Here is a 23,214-nt window from a genome sequence, read left to right as displayed (position 1 = left end):
CTTCGACCTTAGCTCATGACATATACGAAAATTAGCTAAAAGTGGATCATGGATCTAAACGTAAAACCTTAAATATCAAACTTTAAAAGAAAACCTGAGAGAACATTGCTGTCACCTTGGAGAGCCAAAAACTTTTTGACTAGGGCACAAAATGCATAAAACACAGAGAAAACATGGAGAAATCTGACTTAATTTAATAAAAATTAAAAAGAGTCGTTTTTCAAAAGGCATTGTTAAGTAAAAAGACAAGCAACAGATAGAAGGTCTTTAACAAATATTTATCAGTATAAAGTACTTATATTCAGAACAAAGAACCAACTCAATAACAAGAAAAACACAAGTAAAAAAGACACATATGAGACATTTGAACAGAGACTTTACCAAAAAGATACATGCATGGCAAGTACAGTACATGAAAAGATGCTCAGTGATAACTGGTCACTGTTGTTGTTTAGCCACTAAGACATGTGCTACTCTTTGTGACTCTGACTACTCTGTGTAAGCCTACCAGACTCCGCTGTCCATGGGATTTCCCAGGCAAGAACGGAGGAGGAACTGGAGGGGGTTGCCATTTCCTTTTCCAGGAGATCATCCTGACACAAGGATCAAACCCATGTCTCCTGCACTGGCAGATGGGTTCTTCACTGAGCCCTCAGGGAAGCCCAACTGGTCATTCGGGAAATGCAAATTAAAATCATAATGAGACACCATTATACACCTAACAGATGGCTAAAATTAACAAGAGGGACAATACCAAGTCTAGACGAGAATGCAGAACAACTGGACCTCTCTCACACATTGGTGGTAGGAACATAAAGTGGTAAACAGTTTGGCAGTTTCTTGTTACTTAAACAATCCTTATTACACAATATAGTAATCTCTTTCCCAGGTTTTACTTAAGAGGGATAGAAACATATGGCCACACAAATACTCCTATGCTCAGAGCTGCTTTTTTCTCTGGCTGTGCTGGGTCTTCATTGCTGCGTGTCAGTTTTCTCTAGTTGTGGTGAGCAGAGGCTACTCTTTTTGCAGTGCTCAGCCTTGAGTAGTTGCAGCACGTGGGCTCAGCAGTTGTGCACACAGCAGTGCTTAGGTAAATATCCAAAAGAACTGAGACCATCAGTTCAGTTCAGCTCAGTTCAGTCGCTCAGTCGTGTCCGACTCTCTGCAACCCCATGAACCGCAGCACGCCAGGCCTCCCTGTCCATCACCAACTCCCGGAGGTTACCCAAACTCATGTCCATTGAGTCAGTGATGCCATCCAACCATCTCATCCTCTGTCATCCCCTTCTCCTCCCGCCCTGAATCTTTCCCAGTGTTAGGGTTTTTTCAAGTAAGTCAGCTCTTCGCATCAGATGGCCAAAGTATTGGAATTTCAGCTTCAACATCAGTCCTTCCAATGAACACCCAGGACTGATCTCCTTTAGGATGGACTGGCTGTATCTCCTTACAGTCCAAGGGACTCTCAAGAGTCTTCTCCAATACCACAGTTCAAAAGCATCAATTCTTCAGCACTCAGCTTTCTTTATAGTCCAACTCTCACATCCATACATGACCACAGGAAAAACCATAGCCTTGACTAGACGAACCTCTGTTGACAAAGTACCGTCTCTGATTTTTATGCTGTCTAGGTTGGTCATAACTTTCCTTCCAAGGAGTAAGCGTCTTTTAATTTCATGGCTGCAGTCACCATCTGCCGTGATTTTGGAGCCCCCAAATATAAAGTCAGCCACTGTTTCCCCATCTATTTGCCATGAAGCGATGGGACTGGAGGCCATGACCTTAGTTTTCTGAATGTTGAGCTTTAAACCAACTTTTTCATTCTCCACTTTCACTTTCATCAAAAGGCTCTTTAGTTCTTCTTCACTTTCTGCCATAAGGGTGATGTCATCTGCATATCTGAGGTTATTGACATTTCTCCCGGCAATCTTGATTCCAGCTTGTGCTTCATCCAGCCCAGCGTTTCTCATCCTAAATAAGCAGGGTGACAATATACAGCCTTGACGTACTCCTTTTCCTATTTGGAACCAGTCTGTTGTTCCATGTCCAGTTCTAACTGTTGCTTCCTGACCTGCATACAGGTTTCTCAAGAAGCAGGTCAGGTGGTCTGGTATTCCCTTCTCTTTCAGAATTTTCCACAGTTTATTGTGATCCACACAGTCAAAGGCTTTGGCATAGTCAATGAAGCAGAAATAGATGTTTTTCTGGAACTCTGTTGCTTTTTCCATGATCCAGTGGATGTTGGCAATTTGATCTCTGGTTCCTCTGCCTTTTCTAAAACCAGCTTGAATATCAGGAAGTTCACGGTTCACGTATTGCTGAAGCCTGGCTTGGAGAATTTTGAGCATTACTTTGCTAGCATGTGAGATGAGTGCAATTGTGCGGTAGTTTAAGCATTCTTTGGCATTGCCTTTCTTTGGGATTGGAATGAAAACTGACCTTTTCCAGTCCTGTGGCCACTGCTGAGTTTTCCAAATTTGCTGGCATATTGAGTGCAGCACTTTCACAGCATCATCTTTCAGGATTTGAAATAGCTCAACTGGAATTTCATCACCTCTACTAATTTGGTTCATAGTGATGCTTCCTAAGGCTCACTTGACTTCAGATTCCAGGGTGTCTGACTCTAGGTCAGTGATCACACCATTGTGATTATCTGGGTAGTGAAGATCTTTTTTGTACAGTTCTTCTGTGTATTCTTGCCACCTCTTCTTAATATCTTCTGCTTCTGTTAGGTCCCTACCATATCTGTCCTTTATTGAGCCCATCTTTGCATGAAATGTTCCCTTGGTATCTCTAATTTTTTTGAAGAGATCTCTAGTCTTTCCCATTCTATTTCTTTGCATTGATCGCTGAGGAAGGCTTTCTTATCTCTTCTTGCTATTCTTTGGAACTCTGCATTCAAAGGGGTATATCTTTCCTTTTCTCCTTTGTTTTTTGCTTCTCTTCTTTTCACAGCTATTTGTAAGGTCTCCTCAGACAGCCATTTTGCTTTTTTGCATTTCTGAGAGCATCAGATCAGATCAGTCGCTCAGTCATGTCCCACTCTTTGTGACCCCATGAATCGCAGCACGCCAGGCCTCCCTGTCCATCACCAACTCCCGAAGTTCACTCAGAATCACATTCATCGAGTCAGTGATGCCATCCAACCATCTCATCCTCTGTCATCCCCTTCTCCTCCCGCCCTCAATCTTTCCCAGTGTTAGGGTCTTTTCAAGTAAGTCAGCTCTTCGCATCAGATGGCCAAAGTACTGGAGTTTCAGCTTCAGCATCATTCCTTTCAAAGAAATCCCAGGGCTGATCTCCTTCAGAATGGACTGGTTGGATCTCCTTGCAGTCCAAGGGACTCTCAAGAGTCTTCTCCAACACCACAGTTCAAAAGCATCAATTCTTCGGCGCTCAGCTTTCTTCACAGTCCAACTCTTACATCCATACATAACCACAGGAAAAACCATAGCCTTGACTAGACAGACCTTTGTTGGCAAAGTAATGTCTCTGCTTTTGAATATGCTATCTAGGTTAGTCATAACTTTCCTTCCAAGGAGTAAGCGTCTTTTAATTTCATGGCTGCAGTCTGAGAGCATATGTACCTACAAAAACTTGTCCATGAATCTTCACAGCAGCCTTATTCGTAACAGCCAAAAAGTGTAAATAGTTGAAAAGTCCATTAACTGATGAAACAACACATGGTATATCTAACAACAGAATATCATTCAGTCATAAAAAAAGATTCAGGCTACAACATGGGTGAACCTTGAAAACTTTAAGTGAAAAAATCCAGACACAAAAGTTGGATTATGTTGTTTGATTCCACTTACATGAATACCTAGGATAAATTTGCAAAAACATCTTGCTTAACTAATTTAATTGACATGGGTAACTGGACTTCCCTGGTGGCTCAGGTGGTAAAGAATCTGCCTGCAATGCAGGAGACCTGGGTTCAGTCCCTGGGTTGGGAAGATCCCCTGGAGAAGGTAATGGGTACCTACTCCAGTATTCTTGCCTGGGAAATCCCATGGATAGAGGAGCCTAGAAGGCTACAGTCCATGTGGTCACAAACTAGTTTCTGATTATCCATGAGGAGACGGGCTAGAGTGGGGCAAGATAGAAACACAGAGAAGACTGAAATCACAGATGTTCTGAGACCCCAGTTGCCCATTGGAATGGTATTTTACTTCTGGGGTGGAGATGTGAGCACAAAGGTTTCATAACATGGTTCTGTTATGATGCAGACACTTGGCCCAACTCTCAATACTATTGACTTTTGTCACAGAAATGGGCAGTAGGCCAGGATACAGGAAAGCTTGACTTTTTCACTAACCAGCTATGTATGTGACCTTGGGCAAGTCACTTAATTGCTACAGTTTCCACTCTACCTACTGATGATCTCTAAACTCTAAAAATTCTAAGAATTGTGGGCCAGCATACTCAGCACTAGGCTTGGAATTAACAAAGGGTCAACACCACATGACACTAGCAATCTACTAACACATCTTGTGTTATTGAGACTTCCAAAAGGTAGCTGGGAATCATCTGCTCATTTGAGGAGCTCACTGTTCCCTGGGAAAGAGACTTTTGGCAAAAGTAACCGTTCAGATGATAGTCCCAGTGTTTTGGAGAAAAGCAGCTAATTTATTGACAACAAAGCCTTTTTTGAAATTTCATAGCTGCAGATCCACAAAGTCCCCAGAAGACTAAAAATATGTTCTCAATTCCCTTTTATCTCCCACCCAGAGCTGAGAGAATAGCACCAACTGTGTCATATTAAGCACATACGCATCCAACACTGATGAAAGTGCATGACCGCGAGAACAGATAAGAGTTGTTTTCAATTTGTTCAGATGGGATTGGTTAAATTTAACCTAATTAGACCAAATAATCAAAGCAGGTGTTTGTGAGTTGCCCATGTTTTTATTCTCTGTAATTGTTTGGCTATATTTCCCAGGAACTTAGGTAAAGGAAGTTAATAATGTTGTAAAAAGCACTGACCTTATATTGTCACACATATATTATTCATCTTCAAGGCAGTACGAATACAAGGCACTGCTGAATATTCCTCACAGATTTTACCATTTAAACACCATCAACATCTAAGCTGGCTTTTGGGAGAGCTTATATTACTGAACTTCATGATATAAATACAAGCAGTAAAAAATGAGAGTCTGTCTTCTAGTTGCCTTATTGTCGTGGCGGTTTAGTCCCAAAGTCGTGTCCGACTCTTGAGATCTCGTGGACTGTAGCCTGTCAGGCTCCTCTGTCCATGGGATTCTCCAGGCAAGAATACTGGAGTAGGTTGCCATTTCCTTCTCCAGGGGATTTTTCCCGACCCAGGAATTGAACCCGGGTCTCCTGCATTGCAGGCAGATAATTTACGAACTGAGCTATGAGAGAAGCCCTTCGAATCTTATACTGATCTACAAAGCACACTAACTTGGCATTCAGGCTATTTAGGGGTCCTGACTTCACATGCACTGGTCATGTTTATGGCATTAAGAAGAGAAATAATAACAATAATACAAGTTACATTCCAGTTAGAACAAAATGTTTATCGCACTTGGCAGATTGATGAGATCCGAACTATAAATGCCAAGTAACAAAGAAAACCACAAAATGCGGTCACTAGCAGCCTGGTACTGGGCAGTCTTTCGTGCAGTGGCCGTAGGTCCATTTTCAAAGGGAAAAAGGGCAGGTGGCTTCCCAGGAGTGTCAAGATTTCTCTTTCTAGTAACTAGTCCTGGGTATGCTCTCCTATGATTCCACACACCCTGGAGACGGGGGACAGCAACGCAGACAAGAAAGTCCCCATAAAAGCCTTTGATTTGGAAGCTACTGGAAAAGGGATCCCTCTCTGAGGCCTGGGGGTTCTGCAGGAGGGGCAGACTCCTGGGAAGCTGAATCAACAGAAGCTCTAAAGCACCTCTTCCTGAGACAGGGAGTGGCTTTCCTGACTCAGGCTTGAGTGTGCTGTGGGGGCGGGAAGGGGCGTGGCTGGAGGGCTCAGGCGTGCTCCTTCTATACACGTGACATCGTGCGGTTGTCTCTGTACCTCAGTTTCCTCACGTCTAAAATGAAGGGTCAGGCTTCCCTGATGGCTCAGTGGTAAAGAAACCTGCCTGCCAATGCAGGTGACACAAGTTCGATTCCTGATCTGGGAAGATCCCACATCCTGTGGAGCAACTAAGTTTGTGTGCCAAGAGTACAACAAAGCTTGTGTGCTCAGAGTACTGAGCCAGTGCTCCAGAGCCTGGGAACAACTCCTGAGCCCGAGCGCTGCAGCTACCGAAGCCCGTGCACCCTAGAGTCTGTGCTCTGCAACAAGAGAAGCTGCTGCAATGAGAAGCCCTCATACTGGAACTAGAGATAGACTCCACTCGCCACAACTAGAGAAAAGACTGCACAGCCAAAAATAAACAAATAAAAATTAAAAAAAAATAATAAAAAATTACTATAAAATGAAGGACCACTAGTACCTCTTATTAATGCACACAAAATGCTTGGCACAGTGTTTGGCATGGAGTTAAGTGCTCAATACAGGTTGACCATAATTATTATGACCCCTACAAGGGAGATGATACTGCAAATAATGTTTCCTGAAAATGAGAATACAATGGGAATCCTGTATACATTTCAGGGGTAGGAAAACAGCCTTGTAAGATCACTTACATGATGTGGGCAAGATGGACAAAACCTCCTCCTTGCACCTAAAATATTTTTTGGAAACTGTTATGATGTCATTTCTTTATTTCTTTGGGATTAACTGATCCTTTTCAAGATTCATATTTTAATATGTGACACATACAGATAATTACAAAAAAATACCAGGTTATATAAAATTAGTAAAATGCAGACTAGGAAAGGAAAAGCCCACACATAAACCCACCAAGAGAACTTAAACTGAGAGTCAGTGGAAATAGGTAAGATATTTGTTTAAACACTTGGTAAAAGAAAATGTTCAATTCAGTAGCTGTGAAAAACATAAATTTAAGGGGTGTGGGTATAAGAGAGAAATAGAAAATCCACCTCTCAGAATAAAGGGGGTAAATATTTAGTCAAGTCTCAGATAGTATTTCAGTAAATAGATATTTCCGTGGAAAATTTCCAACCTGAGAGCAAATAATTTAAGATGGGCTTAAAATGAGAATGAAAGCTCTCCATTTCCCTGTCCCTGCCCAGGCCTGTAACCCAGCCTCTGAGCTCTTGCAGCAGTTTGGCTCTTTCTTCCTTATCCCTCCAACCCCAACTGGAGACTATAATTTTCTTTCTAGCAGGAAACTGATATATACTAATGATGACAGCTGGATTCAGAAGAGGAAAAAGAATACAGGGGACAGAGAGTCCTTGTGGGTTTAAATCACTTTAAAACTCAAAACAAAAGCCCCAGATTTGGAATTTTTAAAACCTAGTTAATGGCTAAGGAAACCTCAAATGATTGGGAAGTACTAAGATAAAAGTTTGAATTACACAAAACACATCATTATCTTAAGCTGTTCGAATCATCTTCTCTGCCTTTCCCCTTCACTGGTTTTCTCATTGTTTATGCCCCCAGCCCTTCAGTGTAGTTCTAAGACATTTCAGAGGTAGAAATAGCCTGCCAAGGTCACTTACAGAATAGTGTCTGAGAGGAGATGGGCAGATCCTCCTCCATCCAAAAACGTTTCCCAGAAACTGGTGTTGCTTCATTTCTTTTGGAATAATTAACATCCTTTAAGATTCATATCTACAAATAGTTACTGTTGAAATACATGTATACACACACATGAGTAAAACTGAAAATGTTATGTAAAATTAGTAAAATGGAAAATAAGAGGAAGAAATTCCCTTAAATTGCACTATTTTTAGCATAGTGTGCCATTAATTAATTCTAGTCCTCCACTTCCGATCCCCTTTCTCCCAAACCCTCAATAATGCCTATCATAATGCCCCGACGCTCCATGAAAGCATTTTCAGTTACATTCTTTTTCCGTGACAAAAGCACTTGGCTCCATAAGGAATCTAAATATCCTATAAGGATGTGGGCACAGAAACATCACTTTATCTTAAAAACCATGTGACCTTATTCTCTGTCTTATATCCTCCAATAACCTCCTTTGTCTACAGGGTCAAATTCAAGCTCCTTAGGCTTCCCTGGTAGCGCCAGGGGTAAAGAACCTGCCTGCCAATGCAGAGATGTAAGAGACACAGCTTTGATCCCTGGGTCGGGAAGAACCCCTGGAGGAGGGCATGGCAACCGACTCCAAGAAGAATCCTGTGGACAGAGGAGCCTGTTGGGCTACAGTCCACAGGGTCACAAAGAGTCAGACACGACTGAAGTGACTTAGCATGCATGCAGACTTTGGCTCATGAAGCTCTCCTTGACTGAGATCCTGCCTTCCAGTCTCACTTCTAGTCACATCTTCCTGTCCTTGAAGCCAACACTTCAATCACACTGTCCTAGTTCTTTGACAGCTAGCTCTTTGATGTGAGCCTCTGTGGCTTCAGACATGCTCCTTCCTCTGTCTCTAACACCCACCTATACTTTGACCACCTGGTGAATTTCTGCTGCTGCTGCTGCTAAGTCACTTCAGTTGTGTCCGACTCTGTGGGACCCCAAAGACAGCAGCCCACCAGGCTCCGCCGTCCCTGGGATTCTCCAGGCAAGAACACTGGAGTGGGTTGCCATTTCCTTCTCCAATACATGAAAGTGAAAAGTGAAAGTGAAGTCACTCAGTTGTGTCCGACTCTTCACGACCCCATGGACTGCAGCCCACCAGGCTCCTCTGTCCATGGGATTTTCCAGGCAAGAGTACTGAATTTCTACATATCCTCAAAACTCTGCTCCTCCTCTATAAGCCACCTCCCCCTCTATGAAGCCTTTTCTGTTCTACCAAGTAGAAATGACCTTTTATTCTTTAGTGCCTCACATGTATCCCATATACACTTCATTTATAGCATCTCAATCCCTTTTGGGGCCTATTTACAAACCTCAAACATACCACGTGCCTCTCCAGATGTAGTTGCTTGTCTGATGTTAGCATGTCATGTCTGATAAATGAAAAAAATCAACGAACAACAAGATGGCCATTCTCTGGATCAGTAAGAGAGGCAGGAGCACCCCGAATCCAGTGGATTCCAAAGTGGATTCCTGACATTCTATGCCAGGTATGTTTCAGTGTTTTCCTAGGAAAGCAGGCATTTCTTCTGTCTTGAAAATGTTTAAGAACATGAGGAGAACTATAAATGTGAGGAATTGATCATAACTCTGTCAGGCTGCAGGGAATTGGATTACCTGCATGGTTTCCAGCCAGTGATAACGATAATGATGATAATAATATTAACAGTAGCTAATATTTATTGAGTGCTTATTCTCTGCCATGCAAAGGACATTCTAAGATATAGACTCTATTACATCCCCATTTACAATTGAGAAAAAAGTGTCTCAAGGAGGTTAAATGACTTGCCTAAGGTCACAAAAACTAAGAAATGGCAGACCTGGGATTCAAACCTAGGGATCAAGTTTTACAGCCCTTGGGGTACACTCCCTACTCTGAGTTTGGTGAGCTTTGGATGTAGACAGATGTATATTTACAAACATACGCGTATGATATAAACATTTGATTTGAATTTGGAAAATGAATTTACATCAGACTTTTGCATGAGTTTAAATAAGATTTGTACCCTTTTCTCTTTTTTTAATTTATTTTTGGCTGCGCTGGGTCTTCACTGTTGGGCGAGGGCTTTCTCTTGTTGTGGTGAATAGGGGCTACTTTCTAGCTGTGGCGTGCAGGCTTCTCACTGCATTGGCTTCTCTCGCTGCAGAGCATGGGCTCTAGAGTGCGCAGGCTTCAGCATCTGCGACCCGGGGGCTCAGGAGTTGCAGCTCTTGGTCTTAGTTGACCCGCAGCATGTGCAGTCTACCCAGACCAGGGATTGAACCCTTGTCTCCTGCGTTGGCTGGCAGATTTTTACTCAATGGACCACCAGGGAAGTCCTAAGATTTGTATCTTGATGACAATTGTTACTATTATAAAAATTGAAAAATTTTGATTTTAACTAATCAGTTAGTAACAAATACATTTGGGGACTTATCACCCTGCTTATTTAACTTATATGCAGAGTACATCATGAAAAACGCTGGGCTGGAAGAAACACAAGCTGGAATCAAGATTGCCAGGAGAAATATCAATAACCTCAGATATGCAGATGACACCACCCTTATGGCAGAAAGTGAAGAGGAACTCAAAAGCCTCTTGATGAAAGTGAAAGTGGAGAGTGAAAAAGTTGGCTTAAAGCTCAACATTCAGAAAACAAAGATCATGGCATCCGGTCCCACCACTTCATGGGAAATAGATGGGCAGACAGTGGAAACAGTGTCAGACTTTATTTTTCTGGGCTCCAAAATCACTACAGATGGTGACTGCAGCCATGAAATTAAAAGATGCTTAGTCCTTGGAAGGAAAGTTATGACTAACCTAGATAGCATATTCAAAAGCAGAGACATTACTTTGCCAACAAAGGTCTGTCTAGTCAAGGCTATGGTTTTTCCAGTGGTCATGTATGGATGTGAGAGTTGGACTGTGAAGAAGGCTGAGCGCCGAAGACTTGATGCTTTTGAACTGTGGTGTTGGAGAAGACTCTTGAGAGTCCCTTGGACTGCAAGGAGATCCAACCAGTCCATTCTGAAGGAGATCAGCCCTGGGATTTCTTTGGAGGGAATGATACTGAAGCTGAAACTCCAGTACTTTGGCCACCTCATGCGAAGAGTTGACTTGTTGGAAAAGACTCTGATGCTGGGAGGGATTGGGGGGCAGGAGGAGAAGGGGACGACAGAGGATGAGATGGCTGGATGGCATCACTGACTCGATGGACGTGAGTCTGAGTGAACTCCGGGAGTTGGTGATGGACAGGGAGGCCTGGCGTGCTGCGATTCATGGGGTTGCAAAGAGTGGGACACGACTGAGCGACTGAACTGAACTGAACTGAACTGGTGGTCCAGTGGTTAAGAATCCACCTGGCAATGCAGGGGATGTGGGTTCAATTCCTGGTTGGGGAAACTAAGGTTTCACATGCCAAGGAGCAACTAAGCCCTTTGGCCACAACTAGACAGTCTGTGTGCCGCAATGATGTAACTAAAACCCTGTGTGCCACAACTAAGACCAGACACAGCCAAATAAACAAATTAATTTTTTAAAATCCATTTAGATTATTTTTAAAAAATTTTTTTTTATTTTATTTTTAAACTTTACAATATTGTATTGGTTTTGCCAAATATTGAAATGAATCCGCCATAGGTATACATGTGTTCCTGGAGGCTAATTACTTTACAATATTGTATTGGTTTTGCCATACATCAATATGAATCCACCACGGGTATACACGTGTTCCCCATCCTGAACCCCCCTCCCACCTCCCTCCCCGTACCATCCCTCTGGGTCATCCCAGTGCACCGGCCCCAAGCATCCTGTATCCTGCATCGAACCTGGACTGGCAATTCGTTTCTTATATGATATTATACATGTTTCAGTGCCATTCTCCCAAATCATCCCACCCTCTCCCTCTCCCACAGAGTCCAAAAGACTGTTCTATACATCTGTGTCTCTTTTGCTGTCTCACATACAGGGTTATCGTTACCATCTTTCTAAATTCCATATATATGCGTTAATATACTGTATTTGTGTTTTTATTTCTGGCTTACTTCACTCTGTATAATAGGCTCCAGTTTTATCCACCTCATTAGAACTGATTCAAATGTATTCTTTTTAATGGATGAGTAATACACCATTGTGTATATGTACCACAGCTTTCTTATCCATTCATCTGCTGATGGACATCTAGGTTGCTTCCATGTCCTGGCTATTATAAACAGTGCTGCGATGAACATTGGGGTACACGTGTCTCTTTCAATTCTGGTTTCCTCGGTGTGTATGCCCAGCCATGGGATTTCTGGGTCATAAGGCAGTTCTATTTCCTGTTTTTTAAGGAATCTCCACACTGTTCTCCATAGTGGCTGTACTAGTTTGCATTCCCACCAACAGTGTAAGAGGGTTCCCTTTTCTCCACACCCTCTCCAGCATTTATTGCCTGTAGACTTTTGGATTGCAGCCATTCTGACTGGCGTGAAATGGTACCTCACTGTGGTTTTGATTTGCATTTCTCTGATAATGAGTGATGTTGAGCATCTTTTCATGTGTTTGTTAGCCATCTGTATGTCTTCTTTGGAGAAATGTCTGTTTAGTTCTTTGGCCCATTTTTTGATTGGGTCGTTTATTTTTCTGGAATTGAGCTGCAGGAGTTGCTTGTATATTTTTGAGATTAGTTGTTTGTCAGTTGCTGCATTTGCTATTATTTTCTCCCATTCTGAAGGCTATCTTTTCACCTTGCTTATAGTTTCCTTTGTTGTGCAGAAGCTTTTAATTTTAATTAGGTCCCATTTGTTTATTTTTGCTTTTATTTCCAATATTCTGGGAGGTGGGTCATAGAGGATCCTGCTGTGATTTATGTTGGAGAGTGTTTTGCCTATGTTCTCCTCTAGGAGTTTTATAGTTTCTGGTCTTATGTTTAGATCTTTAATCCATTTTGAGTTTATTTTTGTATATGGTGTTAGAAAGTGTTCTAGTTTCATTCTTTTACAAGTGGTTGACCAGTTTTCCCAGCACCACTTGTTAAAGAGATTGTCTTTTCTCCATTGTATACTCTTGCCTCCTTTGTCAAAGATAAGGTGTCCATAGGTGCGTGGATTTATCTCTGGGCTTTCTATTTTGTTCCATTGATCTGTATTTCTGTCTTTGTGCCAGTAATACACACCTACTACTTGCTTAGCTGGGGGACACAGAACCTTAGCGTGATCCATTCTTTCAAGGCATTTACAATGTAAACTTGTCACAATGATACTTTGAAATCACACTGAAATCTACGCATCCAGGTAAGTGCTCACCTTGCTTGGTGTAGCTACTGCTCAAACTGCCTTTGGAAATAATTAAACACTAAGAATCGATTTAATTATTTTAAGCTCATAGTTTGTTTTTATTCTAAACTGTGCTACTTACCTTGGCCACCATTTTATTTGAGATTTATTATTCTTGCTATTTAGTTGCTAAGTCATGTCCTGTTCTTTACGACTTCATGGACTGTGGCGCACTAGGCTCCTCTGTCCATGGGGTTCTCCAGGCAAGAATACTGGAGTGGGTTGTGAGTTCTTTCTTCAGGGAATCTTCCAGAACTAGGGATCAAATCAGAGTCTTCCACCTTGGCAGGTGGATTCTTTACCACTGAACCACCAGGGAAACCCTTATCTGATGCTTGGTTAATTCTAAAAATCTAATTCATCCTCAAAGGAGGAAAATTTGCTATTGCTATTTGTGTGGATGTAGTACACAGATACACACATTCATATAGAAAGACACATACGTATATATTCTGTGGTTTATGAGGGCAATTCCCAAAGGACTGGAAAAAAACATCAGTGCTTGTCCAACAGGAATATATGAGCCATACATGTAAATTTTGATTTTCTAATAGTTATATTCTAAAAAGGACAGCATCACTGACTCAATGGACATGAGTTTGAGCAAACTCCGGGAGATAGTGAAGGACAGAGAAGCCTGGTGTGCTGCAGTCCACAGGGTGACAAAGAGTTGGACATGACTTAACAAGTGAACAACAACAATGAAAAGTAGAAAGAAACAGATGAAATTAACTTTAATAACACTTTTTATTTAAACTAATATATCAAAAATATTATCATTCCAATATGTAATCAATATAAACATTATTGAGAAATTAAACTTTTTTTTCATACCAAGTCTTTGAAATTCAGTGTGTATTTTATTCTTATAGAATAGTTCAACTTGGATCCACCACATCTCAATAGTTCAAGAGCCACATGTGGCTAGTGACTGCCAGACTAGAGAGGGCAGGATGGAATATTTAGAGCTATGGCTGTCATACAAAAAAAAAAAAAGTAAAAGTGACCTATCCCCTACACATCTTACTCTGCAAAGTAATGACTCTAAGAGGTATAATACACTGATGCAAGTGAAATGCTGTTGAGTGACAACAGCTTGTGAGCACCCTTAACTGGGGGTATAAACACTAAATAATGCCAGAGTTTGTGGAAAGGATGATTTCAAAAGGCCAAAGTCATCTTCATGATTCATTAGTAAAGGACAGGCAATCGGAGAAGAGAGAAGGGTATTTTACAATATTTAAGGGTAAACCCTTTCAGACAAAAAATAATGGTACTAACACACCAGGAAAAACTTAGTTCAACAAATGAAAGATGAGAGTCGATCACACAACTATGATACGAACCCAGGGAGTGGACTTGTAAGTAGTGAGCAACTCTTTCATGAAAGAGGCTCTTTAAAACATTAAGCAGAGAAGTACTACTAAGCTACATGAAATTTGGAACTGAGATACAAAAATGGTAGAAACTATTTTTTGGTACTAAAAGTGGTACAAATGATTTACATGGTAACGTCTGATTCATAATCTCTTTATACTCTCTGGACCTCAGTTAACTCAAGTGTAAAATAAAGTGGATACGACCCTCAGGTCCCTTACAGCTAGAGTGACCTGTGATTTATTGTGCAAACCTGGACACTTTCAAGAGTAAAAGGGGCACTATTAATAATTATGCTGGGATAAGAGGTATAAACTAGAACCGTTTCACGGCCATAAAACTATATGATCCTCTTCTACCAAACGGATGCAACAGCTACTCCTATGCAGGGATGTGGAGCTGATCAAAGTCCAGGCGTGTTCTTATTACCTCTGCGTGGCCACAGAGGCCTTGTGGGCTAATATACACTGATCTGAGTGAGGCAGCTTCGCCTCTCCCCCCAGAGCATTTTAAATTGGTTTGAATTTGGGAACAGGATTCCATATGGACAGAGCTGGACTCTGACAGCCTGAATATATTTACTGAAGACAACAAATCATTGACAGACTAAATGTAACAGAGGAAAGGCCTGGCCTGCTTGTACTCAGAATCTGACTTTGTAATTGTAGCCTCCTTTAGACAGGCCTAATCAATTAGAAGAGGCTGATTTTAACCAGTTGCAGGCTCATTACCCTGCATTCCAGTTTGTGTTGATGAAAATCAGTTTCAGTCTGTGGCCTGGAACTCATGTACAGCACTTCCTGCAGCCTCTTATATAAACACATCAAAACATTTTTTTTTTTTTGGAGCTGCCCCTCTCCGTTTTAAGAAAACCACTCTGTGAATCATGATGAAAATAGAACAACTGCATGTGGATCTGGGGCCCATACCAGGAAACATACGTGACACCAAGGAACATGTACAAAGTCAGAGCTTGAGGTGGTGCATGGTAGATTGGAGACTGAGTCTCAAATATCTAGGCTCCAGCAACAAATGAGTCCACTCGGTTATTGCCGCAAAATGGAACAGAATGAACTCCTGAGTTACTGAAAATGACAAGAGTCGAGTCCAGACTCTTCCCGGAATGACCAAATAGAAAACAAACTTGCAACTAAACAAGGACAAGTTTCCTTGGGAAGCTTTTATGAAGGAAGCGTATGACACTAAGTGTAATTTTGATATGTGGTTTAGTCTTGCAAAAGTAGAAGTGGGGGAGTGCGTGGGAGAGCCATTCAAAACCCCACCTACATTTCAAAGACCTGTAATCACTCCAAAATATAATGTAACTGTGAATCATACCTGGCTGGTTGCCTTTTGAGAGTTTGTCAAGGCAGCAAGTCAACAGGAAGAGGATATCAATATACACAGCTCTGGTCACCAAACATGGATTTTGCCTAGAAAGGTAAAGAACAGAAAATAAATTGGTAATTTTTCTCTCTGAGGCCTGGGCCACAGAAAAGAGAAAATGGGTATTTTCTACCAGGCATATCATAAGGCTTAGAGAGTTGTGTGTGTGTGTGCTAAGTTGCTTCAGTCGTGTTCAACTCTCTGTGACCCTATGGACTTGTAGCCCACCATGCTCCTCTGTCCATGGGGATTCTCCAGGCAAGAATCCTGGAATGGGTTGCCATGCCCTCCTCCAGGGGATCTTCCTGACCCAGGGATTGAACCCATGTCTCTTGTGTCTCCTGCACTGGCAGGCGGGTTCTTTACCACTAGCGCCACCTGTGAGCCCCAGAGAGTTGTAACAAATGCTAAAAATGATGGACAGTCACCGATGGTGACAATGGTGAAATTTTCATTTCTCATGAAAAGAAAATGAAAATAAAACCTTAGTGCTTATGGTGGAGGTTGGGACTGTGTTTGTACAAAACAGAAAATTCTATGCTCTGGCGCCAAAGAAAATTAACTGAAAACAAACAAAAACCAATACCCTATTCCAGTTACATGAAGACAAGAGGGAAGTAGGGAATATGACACCATATTCTATTATCTTCCTCTTAACTGGACAAATTTAGGGGAAACATCATTGGTTATGAATATCAGTGATTTAGCATTTTGGAGGAGAATTGCACTCACAAATGATAAACTGTATTTACAGACTTAAAAAAGCAGCTGAAAAAACAAACATGAAAGTATTAACAAACACTATTGACAGACATTCCTTTCCTGATAAATGAGATTTTTTTTTTCTTCTTTCAATAAATGGAGGTCTTTTTACTCTTTGAACCACATGCTGGAAAAAGTGGGCTTGGCTTGAGGGGGTCTAGATCAAAATGGAAGAATGAAGACTTTTTTTTGAGAATAGTACTGAATCTCCCTGACTCTGAGCCTCAGTTCATACTGGTCAAGAAAAGTGCCCAAACCTCCCAAGGGTACTAATAATTCAGTTGGGAAAGAATCCGCCTTCCAATGCAGGAGACGCAAGAGACACAGGTTCAGTCCTCGGGTCAGGGAGATCCCCTGGAGGAGGAAATGGCAACCCATTTCAGTATTCTTGTCTGGAAGCTTTCGTGGACAGAAGAGCCATTGGGTGGCAAAGAGTCAGATGTGACTGAGCACATGCACACGAGAGGTAAAAACAACAGGGACAGACCTGGGTTTGAACCCCGGCTTTTTGCCATCTAGTATCTCTGTGACCTGAATCAGATTTCTGACGGGCACAATGGACCCCGCAATCACCTCACTGAGAGTCACTGTGAGCATGTGATTCGCGTGTTCCCTGCTCTGCTCCTCTGCCTCCAACCTAGGATGAGGGAACGACATGAGTTCCAGCTAGTATATTTCCATCTGGCTTGATCCTTTGATGTATCCTTCTCACTTCCTATAAGTTAAGTTTTACCATTTCTCTAAAGTTTATTCTCACTCTATCCTGAACTGCCCATATCCTAGGGGCATGCGATATCTGCACGAAAAGCAAACCAGATACTTTTCCATTAAAACAAAACTGTCTTGTTTCAAGATTTCCCTGTTGCTGACCTGCCTCATTTCTGTTCCCTGACTTACTTCACCTACAGTAGCTGCTTGCTCCCTGACTCTGACTCTGCCATAATGACTAGTTTATATGTACACTTCACATTTGGCCTAGTTTCATGCCTATGCCCAGTTATTTTTAAAAATTAGTTTTAAAAAACAGGTAGCACATGCACATGGTATAAAAATAACTCAAACAGTACAGAAGGGTATGCAGTAAAAATGAAGTTCCTTTTCCATGCCCCCACCCTCTACCCACATGGTCTGTTCCCCTGAGGCAACCGCTATTGCTGCTTTCTAGAGCGTATCCTTCCAGGCACATTTTACAAGCATCTATCTATAGCTACCCACTTGTTTATTTTTATATAAGTAGTGGTTTACTACTTACTGAGTTCTGAGCATTACCTTTTTTTCACTAATACATTTAAGATATCATTCTATTAAAAAACACAGATTTGCCTCATTTCTGAAATGGTTGTGAACTGTTCCATTTCATGGACGTACCCGTCCCCTAATGAAATAAGTCAGACTGTTTAGGATATTTTGCTGAAAACAATGATGTAATAAAGATATATGTATATTAGTTTATGCATATGAATGGATATTCAAAAGAGAAATCCGTAGAAGCTTAAGTGCTGGATCAAGATATTCATGCATTTAAAATTTTGCTTCATTTAGATCAGATGCTCTCCAAAGAGACTGGGACTACTTATGCTTTCGCCAACAGTGTTTAAGATTCCCCTCCAGCTCCAACAATCTGACTCACACTGTGATTAAACCTTTTGACCTTTGCCAAGGTGATAAGTGGAAAAACAGTACATCATTTTAAGTCATAATTATTTTATATGAAGTTGCCCATCCCTTCATAAGCTTTTCAAAAATATCTTAATTTCCTTTCCTATGAACTGTGATCAAATCTCCGATCTATTATGTTATTGGTATTTTCCTTATTGATTTGTAGGAGCTCTTTGTATATTAAGGAAATCTGTCCTTTGTCATATGTGTTGCAAATATTTTTTTGCAGTTTATCATCTGACTTTAAACTTATTTACAGTACTTTTCTGGAATTCAAAACTGTTTGGTTTAATGCAGTCAAATATATTATTTTTATCTTCTGGATTTTATGTCATGCTACCAAAGTCTAACCTTTCCTCAATATAGATTTATATATTTTTCTTTAGTACTTTTTCTTCTAGTACTTTATAGTTCCATTTATTTATTTCTTTATTTGTGGCTGTGCTGTATCTTCATTGCTGCACCTGGGGTTTCTCTAGTTGCTGTGAGTGAGCTTCTCATTGTGGTGGCTTCTCACTGCAGAGCACAGGCTCTAGGCTGCATATGCTGCAGTACTTGCAGAGGGCTGGCTCAGTAGTTGTGGAGTATGTGCTTAGTTGCCCGTGGCATGTAGAATCTTCCTGAGGCAGGGATCGAACTCAGGTCCCCTACATTGGCAGGCAGATTCTTAACCACTGAACCACCAGGGAAATCTTAGTTTCATTTTTTGTTCTTGGCAACACTCTGATCTATTTGGAATTTACTCTCCCCAAATCTTACCTTTATATTTTGTCTCTATTCAGTTTTCCTCAGGTCAGTCAAATTTGACTTGTGAAGTTGGAAAGTCCATAGTCTACAAAAATTACTTTAATAACAGTATCATTCCCTGTTCTGGCATGTCCACTGTTTAAAATGTGGGATATCTTTCCTCCTCCCAATGGAAAATCACTCAGGAGAGAAAGCAAGGAAACCTAGTGCAAAGGGTTAATGAATTATCAGACATGAAGCACAGGGCTGAATAATAAACGGCCTGCAGATAGCAGGATGAATGCCTCCTGAACATCCAGCTGCGAGCCAGGTGCTGGAAAGAGATGCACAAGAGATGATTTCTGGCCTCGGAGAGTTCTGTCTTGTTTTGGAGAAAAAAATACAGACAAAACTCGGGACAGGATGTAAGGAGTTAAGGGAAAGAACATAATAGGGTGGACTAGAAACATGGACGGAGAAGGCAATGGCACCCCACTCCAGTACTCTTGCCTGGAAAATCCCATGGATGGAGGAGCCTGGTAGGCTGCAGTCCATGAGGTCGCTAAGAGTCGGATACGACTGAGCAACTTCACTTTCACTTTTCACTTTCATGCACTGGAGAAGGAAATGGCAACCCACTCCAGTGTTCTTGCCTGGAGAATTCCAGGGACAGGGGAGCCTGGTGGGCTGCCGTCTATGGGGTCGCACGCAGTCAGAAAGGACTGAAGTGACTTAGCAGCAGCAGCAGCAGAAACATGGGAGAGATGTATGAAGACCTAAGCCCAAATGTAAACAACAGGAGGAATTTAGACAGACAAAGCTGACAAGCAAGGGGATTTTGAGAGGGGGCAATAGAGGCAGGAAGAAAGGAGTCTAGCTGGTCTGGGGACCCATGGGAGATGGGATACTCTGTGCTAACTGGTGCTCCTTGGTATAAAAATGTCCTGCCTGCTCCATTTGACCTCACAGGGTCATAACTTCTCACCTGAGATGTTTTTCTGCTAATGGAGTCACATAGAACCATAAAGGGAAGTTTTTGGGAAATTGGTTTGACTTTCAAGCTCAGGGAGGAACCTAGTTTCCATGATATTTTTAGCTAAATTAATATATTTTAGAACAGTTCTAAATGAATAGAGGAAATGTTGGCTATCTTTACGTCCCCCTGCCAGGCTGAAGTGTTCTGCACCTTCTCTTGGCCTGGCACAGGCTGCCAACCTTCCTGGCAGCCTGGGACTCGGCAGGGACCACTCTGACTGCTCCCAGAACTGAGCTTCTACGCCAAGTCTGATGTAGTCAACGAGATCGTGGGAGGCTCCCTCAAATTCTGCTGCTTTCGATTCCAGGAAACAGAGAGGATCTGGGGCTACAAAGGAGTCCATCCATGGCTTCTCCTTCAAGACTGACTCAGAGAGAAATTCTGGCCCAGAGCCCACTGTGCAAGGCTCCACCCTTGAGGAGAGCCACAGCCTCACAGCATCGCTGTCTGGAATCAGAGTTGGGCTTCACTCTGAATTGGCTTCTAAGTCAGGAAAATAATTTTTTTTTCTTTTTCTCTCCCTGTTACTTGGTGTTTGTTCTGACTTGGAAATGGTACACTGTGAGTTCAGGGTGAGCCAGAGGTTTGTTCTCGGTCTGTCAAGCCACTTTGATGATGGGAATAAAATCCTGGGAAAGAGCAAGCCAGCTGGACAGGAAACCAAGCCACAGGGTTTTGGTGGGTTGGGGTTTTTTTTTCCTGCCCCCAGATGGAAAAATCCTGGCACAGGGCATGGTATAATAAAGATTGAGAGTTCAAAAAAAAACTCAGGAGTGGTCGGGGTCTAACAAATGGGCTAAAAAACAGCATAATAGAGGTTTTAGAACGAGTAACAGGAATCAGGTACTATGAGGACTGAGTACATAAATAAAGCGAAATGCAGGCCTTGTTAAATCTTTCTTCCACTCTTTTTGTCACTGGTCCCTTGACATATACCCACCCAAGAACTCGATCTCTGAACTTCATTAAACCTCCTGCCCTCTCTCCTGGAAGCTGGGGGAGGCAGAAGGCAGAGGAGAGAGAGTAAGGCTTCCCAGACATGTTTACAATGGCCCTAGTGTCTGGAGGACACCAGAAGCTCTTGGGAAGCCTGTGATAAATTATTCACTTCTTCTGTCCCTTCCGGAATCCCAGTGGCAGCAGAGATTTTTAACTGAAGCCCATTCATTCAGAAAACATTTACTAAGAGGAAACTGAGAGCCCAAAATAATGCCAGGGTATGGATATATGAAGACGAAATGAGTCAGTGGCATTCATCACTGCCCTCAAGAAACTTAGAGTCCTGAATTGTGTTTTTCAAACTGTAGGTTATGACCCATTTTGTTGGTTATGAAATAAACTAGTAGGTTTAGATGACCACCTACTAGTATTAAGAGAAAGCCTAAGAGAAAGAAAGGAAGGAAGAGGAAGTGGGGATGGAGGAAGGAGGAGAGAGCTAGCTAGGGAAAGGGGGAGCAGTGAAAGATAATCACATTGCATCAAAGCAGTCAGGGTAAGCATCGCTCCCTTAAATTGTTAAATATAGGATTTCTAGAAAATTTTTGCCCAGAAAGAATTTTTAATAAATTATCTTTGATATAATTTATAAAATGCGATAACTTTGAGTAAAAATATTGACTGATTTAGTCTAATGTCCTTTTCTTTTTCAGGTAATACGCCACCATCTATAATACCAAATGGTATCAGTGGGGTATTCTTGATATCCAAAATGATGGTGGATAACATTCCTGAAATTAAATCTTCTAAATCTTGAGTAAATTCCCTCTCATTGTATTTTTCTACAAACTGTTCATATCTTATGTAGACAGTAAAATTTACATTATGTAAGATTTCACAGGTATGTTTGTGTATATATCCACACAGATATATACACGGGGAACAAAGATACATACTAAGTCATCTGTAAAGTCTCTTTCTGGCTGTGAATGGCTGTCAGAAAACCTTAAAAGGCCGTGGTTTAGTGAGAGAAACACACAACCAATCATGTGGTATGACTGGTGCTCAAAGGAGGGTTGACAAGAATAAAAATTAAGGGTGGAGCGGGGGGGAAACACCTCGGTAAATCCAGAAGTGCCTTTGCAGGAGGAGTCTAAGAGATGGACCGTGGGCAGAATGACTCCAGCAGAGGAAGCAGCATGTCCGAAGATGACGGCATGTTACGTGTTTGAAAAATAACAAGAAGTACAAAGAGGATGTGGAATGGATGGGACAGTAGGAAATGACGCAAGATGATGACATGCCCCAAATGGAAGTGCTTAGGAGTGACCTTTCAGAGCTCCAAAAGCTCCAAATGGTCCCAGGTGGGACCCCACTGGTCCACTGGACGGCTGGGGCCCCCGGGGCCCATTAGCATGCAGCCTTGGAGGGTTCCCAGCAAGAAACAGACAGTTCACTTTGGACATATTTTTGCTTGTCACCCTGGATAACTTTTTCAGAATTCACTGCCATCCTCAGAGGGCTGAAAACAACTGTTCTGGCTTTAGGCTGCTAGTGTCTGTTAAGGTTTGCTGCTGCTGCCAAGTCGCTTCAGTCGTGTCCGACTCTGTGCGAGCCCAGAGACGGCAGCCCACCAGGCTCCCCCATCCCTGGGATTCTCCAGGCAAGAACACTGGAGGGGGTTGCCATTTCCTTCTCCAATGCATGAAAGTGAAAAGTGAAAGTGAAAGTCACTCAGTCATGTTCTACCCTCAGCGACCCCATGGACTGCAGCCTTCCAGGCTCCTCTGTTCATGGGATTTTCCAGGCAAGAGTACTGGAGTGGGTTGCCATTGCCTTCTCCACTGTTAAGGTTTAAGTTCTGAGAAATCTATCTGGACTTCAACACAGTCAAGGTCGAAGGTCACTCGAGACCCCAGGGAATTACTCTCTCCCAGAATCCTGATTAGACTCATGGTTTAACTTAATTATCTAGAAACCTTTACTAAGTACCATGGGGTGCATCCTACTTGGAACAGGAGTAGAGAAGGGGACACGTTCTGGCCTTGACGAGCTTATGGTCGTGTGTGTGTATGTGTGTGTGTGTGTGTGTGTGTGTGTGGTGGTAGAGGGTGTATGTGGAGAAAAACAACACACACACAAAACAATGTGAGAGAACATCATGGAGGAAGGGCCTGGAGATGTGGAAAGACTCCGCGAGTGAATGGAAAGCGGGAATTTCAGACAAGAGAGTTCACTTCGCAAAGATCCAAAGATGGAAGCAAGCTTGCCGCATGCTGGGAAGAATGAAGTCCAGAGAATCAAACAGGTGCAGCTGGCCAGCTTGACAGCTTGGAGTGACTCTGGGTCGTGAGTCCTGGCAGGGGCCCATCAAGGTCCATGGCAATCTCTCCCT

General features: G+C 42.2%; 1 protein-coding gene across 6 annotated transcripts in view; it reads right to left on the bottom strand.

Annotated features, from left to right (window-relative positions):
• Nucleotides 1-23,214, bottom strand: part of THADA (THADA armadillo repeat containing) — a 335,542-nt gene that overhangs the window by 69,273 nt on the left and 243,055 nt on the right. For all 6 annotated transcript variants that reach the window (XM_070379666.1, XM_070379662.1, XM_070379664.1 and 3 more), the window contains one exon: nucleotides 15,653-15,747. In XM_070379666.1, coding sequence (XP_070235767.1) covers nucleotides 15,653-15,747 — 95 coding nt within the window. The remainder of the gene's footprint in view (nucleotides 1-15,652; nucleotides 15,748-23,214) is intronic.

The sequence above is a fragment of the Bos mutus genome, chromosome 11 (genome assembly GCF_027580195.1).
Source record: "Bos mutus isolate GX-2022 chromosome 11, NWIPB_WYAK_1.1, whole genome shotgun sequence".
Classification (NCBI taxonomy): Eukaryota; Metazoa; Chordata; class Mammalia; order Artiodactyla; family Bovidae; genus Bos; species Bos mutus.
Note: the sequence above shows the minus strand (reverse complement) of the source record. Positions and strands in the feature narration are given on the sequence as shown.